At 32.6% G+C, this 5,895-nt stretch overlaps 1 protein-coding gene across 1 annotated transcript; it reads left to right on the top strand.

The window, feature by feature from the left end:
• The first annotated feature begins 3,933 nt into the window (after positions 1-3,933).
• LOC112026569 (uncharacterized) lies at positions 3,934-5,561 on the top strand. Its single transcript, XM_024059259.2, has 2 exons — positions 3,934-4,442; positions 4,767-5,561. The coding sequence occupies exons 1-2, from the start codon at positions 4,120-4,122 to the stop codon at positions 5,251-5,253; spliced, it is 810 nt and encodes a 269-aa protein (XP_023915027.2). The 5' UTR covers positions 3,934-4,119; the 3' UTR covers positions 5,254-5,561.
• Positions 5,562-5,895: the final 334 nt, after the last annotated feature.

Consider the following 5,895-nt stretch of genomic DNA (forward strand, 5'->3'; position numbering starts at 1 on the left):
TTAGAGTAGAATTTCTATCTTGTATATATATAAAAAAAAAAAATATATATATATATATATATATAATGTACACATGCGGGTAGATTTTTTTTTTTTTTTTTTTTCTTCAGAAACCATGCGGGTAGAGATCTTTTGAGTAAAATAACGTATTTATAAGAATCTTAAAGAAACACAGCTGTCAGCCAAATATATTTAATGTTGTTTATTGTAGGGCTGCTAATTAATTGTTAGTGATGAACTGAACTAAAATATTGTCATGTGACTATCATTGACGACATCCGCTGCCAAGTTTCTGCTTTTCAGTTTTCTGATTTTTTATGTTAAGTGCATGCGAAAGATCCGTTTGGAGATAACTTATTTAACTGAAATAGAAAATTTTTTACTAAAAGTACTGTAAATAAAGGTAAAAGTTAGCTAAAATAATACAGTGAGACTCATAAATAGTATCAAAAAAATGTAGTGAGACCTGTAAATAGTAATAAAAATAAGTTGAATAATAACAAAAATAAATTAAATAGTAAAATAAGTTGGCTTTAAACTTTAATCCCACACACAACCGTAATATTGTTACTGATGCTCTAACAAAAAGAAGCTAAAGATTGTATGGGGCTACAGATTTGGTTGGAAGACTTATTAGACTTTCTAGATGTTCATTAATTTTGTATTGAATAAATCCCCAGGGCTGTTCCAGTCTGGTTTCTCAACAAAAAATAAATAAATAAATAAATAAAATAAAATAAAATAAAATCATGTGAAACCTTACATAGGGAAAGTAAAAATATTTCATTATTTTGGGCTAAATTTTAAACATGTTCACCTCAGGAAAAAAGCCAATTTAATGAATTTTTGGTTAAATTGCTCTTTGCCTCTTTGGCTTGGCTAGAGAATTGAAAGATACTAAAATATGAGTATCGAAAAAGGAATGTGCTCTCTTTCTTAACAGTTTCTTAGAGAAGGCCCAACAGAATATCCTTTTCAAATGCCCTCCAAAAGTGCACTTATTTTCCCCACTCAAATTGTTGTCATGTCCTTGAATCGTAACCTTATCCAATGCTCGAACTGAACCGTTCGTATTTGAGCAAATCAGACAATGAACTCACCTCTAGTGTTTGAAAGCTATCTGGATCCTCTGGTCATCTAGGCCTTAATTGTGCTTTTCAAAGTTTGAGATTGTTTTTAAGCGTTGCTTGAATTATTGTACCAAATTTCCAAAGTTTTAAAAGTAATTCTAGTACAACATAAAATTCTACAACTTTTATTATAATTTTTATCATAACTATCTTATGTGATAGATTGTGATTGGCTGCATGTCATTTTCACATGAACCCGCTATTTTTTCTTTACCACTCACAATCTGCCACGTGAACGATTATAGCTAAAGACAAAAGTTGTAGTATATCATATGGTCTTAGAATTTTTGAAGTTTTAAAAGGTAAACCATTGCAAATTTGCAATGTTTTTAAGTGCTTTTCATGAATGTTTAGTTTTGACTATTCACAATTAGGCAGATTTCATAGTTGAATGGTTTGTGAAGCAGCCTGTTAAATCTGAATTGACTAGTCATAAATGATAAAACCTGCTTGCTATCATATAGAGGAACTATTTTTGAACAGGACTAGCAGCTTGAGACACAGACTACCAGTCTTTTTCATCTTTGAGTTGCTTTGCACAAATATCCTAAAATAGTAAGGTACTTCTCATTTTATTAGTATCTAACTAGGAGGAGGCGAATCGAAGTGTGTGGAATGTGGATAATATGAATCAAATAATGGGTTAATGTATAATTTAGAAATTATGACTGTCTTGATTCATTGTCTACGTCTGAATTTAGATATTTATTTTTGAGAATCATTTTTTTAAATATTTATTTTGAAACTAAGATATCATGACATTCTTAATTCATAAAGTCTACGTTTGAATTTATAAATAAACTTTCAACTAGATAAAATATATATATATATATATGTTCTTAGAATTTATCAACAAAAATTATTATAATTCATCCTCATTCAAACTAAGTTGAATCAGCTTTCTAGATACTGATCAAAATAAGCAAGATGGGGTGGAATTAAATTGCTTTGATCATGGCCATTCCATGAACTTAGAAGTCGTGGCCTTGAACCATTTGGATATAGTGATATACAGTATATGGAGGCAATAATCTCAATTTAATATTCACCATTTTTGTGGGTTTTAGGTAACTCAACTGATAAATTTTTTTGTTGTCGAATCGGATATGAATTCACATCTTGCTATAAAAAACTAATTGGTGTTTTAGTTTGAATAATTATTATAAAGTAAATACCACAAAATTAAATATGTCGCATCAATTAAGAACAAATCACCAATCCCTAACCTAAAAAACTTTGATAAAAGTAAAATTCTTTTGACACAACTAAATCCATCTATTTATAAATTATAAGCAGTAAAGTGCTTCAAATAATGGTAACTTGATGATATATATGAACTTTGTTTTAGAAATGGAGTTGGTTTTTTAGGGGGAGGAGGAGCTCAACTAAGAAGAGAAAAATCTGTAGCTTTAGGGTAAAATACAAAAAACAACCTATGAGGTTTGGGCTAATACTTGGCACTACCTAGTCTTCTAAAAAATATCCAATTTACTCCCTAAGCACAAACCAAATAACACTATTTGTGCTCATTTCCCCAAAAACTATTGCAGCAAGGTTGATTGGCACAACCCATAGTGATTGTATTGTGACAATTATAGGTATAAGAAAGCTTTTCAATAATAAATAGTAGATAAATAAAATCAGAGAATAGAAGCAGGAGAGGACTTGGAGAATCAAGAGAACTATCCAACAATTTTAAGTGTGTTTGTACTTTAGGGTCAAATTAGATATTTTTGAAAAGTTTAGGTAGTGCCTAAAATTAGCCCAAACCTTAAGAGTGGTTTTTGTATTTTACTATTTTCTTTATAGTCTCTCTCTCTCTCTCTCTGTTTTAATAAAAGCTTTAATTTCAAACCTTTCTTTTTGAACAAGAATAATAATACTACACTATTTTGTTATGGTAAGGTGTGGAACGCACCTTAAAAAAAATATAAAACCACATTGAAACATGTAAAAGCAGCCTAAAAAATTGTAAATAGTTAGAAAATATGTCATCCCTTAGAATTTTTCTAACTTTTCCTAGTAAGGTTGAAATTATTAAACATAAACTCCTAATCCTAAACAACCCCCCTCTCCCTCTCTTTCTCCAAGAAAAACTCTCCCCAAGGATGCAAACCTCAATTCTATTTGTTCTTTTCAATAATAGAAATTTCATAGAAATGCACTCGTGCCTTTCATGAATGGAACTTTTCCACTTTAGAGAAAACACCAATAAACCATAAAGAGTGGTGAAACTTTCCTTCATTGAAAATTCATAGAAAAAACGATGTAGATTTCGTGTGCACAAATAAGAACAAATAGTAAGTCAAGTCATAAAACGTAACCATTTTTTATTAACATGACTATGAACTATGAGTGGATAGTGTTCATGTTTGATCTGATAACCACCAACGCCATGGTTGCTTTATTCAAACCGAAGGTCAGATAATGTGAATTCAATTTTTCCTCCTATTGAGAAGGGTACAATAGCAACAAAATTTTCATGTTCACATGTGGAAGACAAATATACCAAATGTAGTGCACAATGTCAAAATCCACAAAACCACTAAAAATTTCACATATTCATTTGGACCATTTCGTCCATTTTCATGGCCATGTTCAAAGTCACTAAAAAATCCAAATAATCAAATTGTTTCAAAATTTCAATTTTCCTCCTATTGACAAGGGGACAATAGCAAGAAAATTTTCATGTCCACACGTGGAAGAGAAATATACCAAATGTAGGGTACAATGTGCAAAATCCACGAAACCACCAATTTCACATGTTCATTTGGACCATATAAAGTCCATTTTCATGGCCATGTTCAAAACCACTAAAAAAAATCATAATCACAAACCTCAATTTGTTTCCACGAACTCAACAAACACAAAACAAAACAGTCAAAACTCAAACACAAACACAAATCTTTCCCCTCTCTCTCTCTCTCTCTCTCTTCCACATGAAAAGCTTAGAACTTGAGAAAAACCCAATTGAAGGATAATAAAGGCCATGTCTTTTCTCTTACCCAACCTCTCTCCCTCTCTTGTTCTTCATCACAATCACAAATCAAAAGAAAAAACCTTCATTCACCAATCACTCTCCCCTCACCAACCAAAACCCAATTCTCACTCTCACTATATCTCTCCTCTCTCCCTCACCAGCCTCCAAACCCCTCCTCCACTACAGGGTGTAGCTCAAGTTAACACTCCCCCTGGTGCACAAGATAAGCACCAAAAAGATGAATTCTATGTCAACCTTGGCCTTGCTGTAAGGACACTCAGAGAAGACCTTCCTGTGCTATTCACCAAGGACCTCAATTATGACATTTACAGGTTATTTTCTCATCTGGGTATTTCATATTCTTTGGTTTTCTTATCTGGGTCTGTTTGATTTTCTGTGATAAGTGTTTGGGTCCTGAGAAAGTTGGAATTTTTTGTGGAACGTTAGAATATATTAGGCTACATCTTTTATATGCTGAACTGTGTTATAAAGACCCAATATAAATAGTAATACTTTAGGCTTGATATGATAACCCTAAAACCATAGTAGTCCTATTGAATTTTACAAAACCATGGTCTACTCAATTTATAGAAATGTCCTAATATATAATATCCTAATATGTTCTAAGTTCTAACATGGAATTTGATTGTTTTCAGGGATGATATTACATTTTTAGACCCATTGAACACGTTTACTGGTATTGAAAACTACAAATTGATCTTCTGGGCTTTGAGATTTCATGGTAAAATTCTGTTCAGAGAGATTTCACTTGAGGTATATAGGATTTGGCAACCTTCTGAGAATGTGATTTTGATAAGATGGAACTTGAGGGGTGTACCTCGGGTTCCATGGGAGACCAAAGGGCAGTTTCAGGGGACTTCAAAGTATAAATTGGATCGAACTGGGAAAATTTATGAACACAAAGTTGACAATTTAGCATTTAATTTCCCACAGCAGCTCAAGCCGGCTGCTTCGGTGTTGGATTTGGTGGGTGCTTGCCCTGCAAGTCCTAATCCAACATTTCTGTTTGGGCCAGATGATGTATATTCATCTTCATGGGTGGAGTTTTATCGGGCAGTGAGGAGGACATTGAATCGAGAAGGGTACTTACTTTCACAAGATGGTTTGGTTACTTGTTCATAGTTTAGTGAGCAACTCCATACATGATTTATACTTGAAATTCAATATACATATGTATTAGTATTTAGTGCATTTCATTTTGTATGATATATTATATTGGTCTATAGCAAATAATGGTTTTTGATGGCCAAGGGTGTATGTACATAGGCAGGGATAATGGAGAGATCAATGTAATTCTTGTTTTGGTGGAGGCAGAGTAGCTTGGGCATATATGGTGAGCTAATACAGGTCAGAGATGTTACATATATATGTATACAAAACCTTGATTCTGTTTCTAGTGAATCTAATTCTACATTTATTCTGTCACAAAATTGAATCCTATAGTTGATTTACTGCTACCATGTGATTGAGTTTGTCTCTTATGTCTATGGTTTGTTTGGCTCCAAAGATTCTTCACCCATAGTTTTATATGATGCTGACCTTGATTTGAGGTTTGGCATGGAGGAAGTTCATGTTTATCCTTAGAAGTCTTCCTTAGGTGTATTTTTTCCCTGATTGCCCAACTTTGCATCTCATAGTCTAATTCCCCAAGCTATCTTTGCTATTACTTTAACTCTGTTTACTTTCTTTCCTCAATTTGGTCTTTCTCTCAAGGAATGGCTGACTGACTCAACAGATGTAAGGTATCAAGATTATTTTATTTTC

Source organism: Quercus suber, unplaced genomic scaffold, assembly GCF_002906115.3.
Source record: "Quercus suber isolate HL8 unplaced genomic scaffold, Cork oak 2.0 scaffold_153, whole genome shotgun sequence".
Classification (NCBI taxonomy): Eukaryota; Viridiplantae; Streptophyta; class Magnoliopsida; order Fagales; family Fagaceae; genus Quercus; species Quercus suber.

Bases quoted from the DNA above. Each gene is read 5' to 3' on its own strand.
- LOC112026569 (XM_024059259.2), top strand. From the start codon at position 4,120: ATGTCTTTTCTCTTACCCAACCTCTCTCCCTCTCTTGTTCTTCATCAC. The intron at 4,443-4,766 runs GTTATTTTCTCA...GATTGTTTTCAG, and splicing joins CTCAATTATGACATTTACAG to GGATGATATTACATTTTTAG.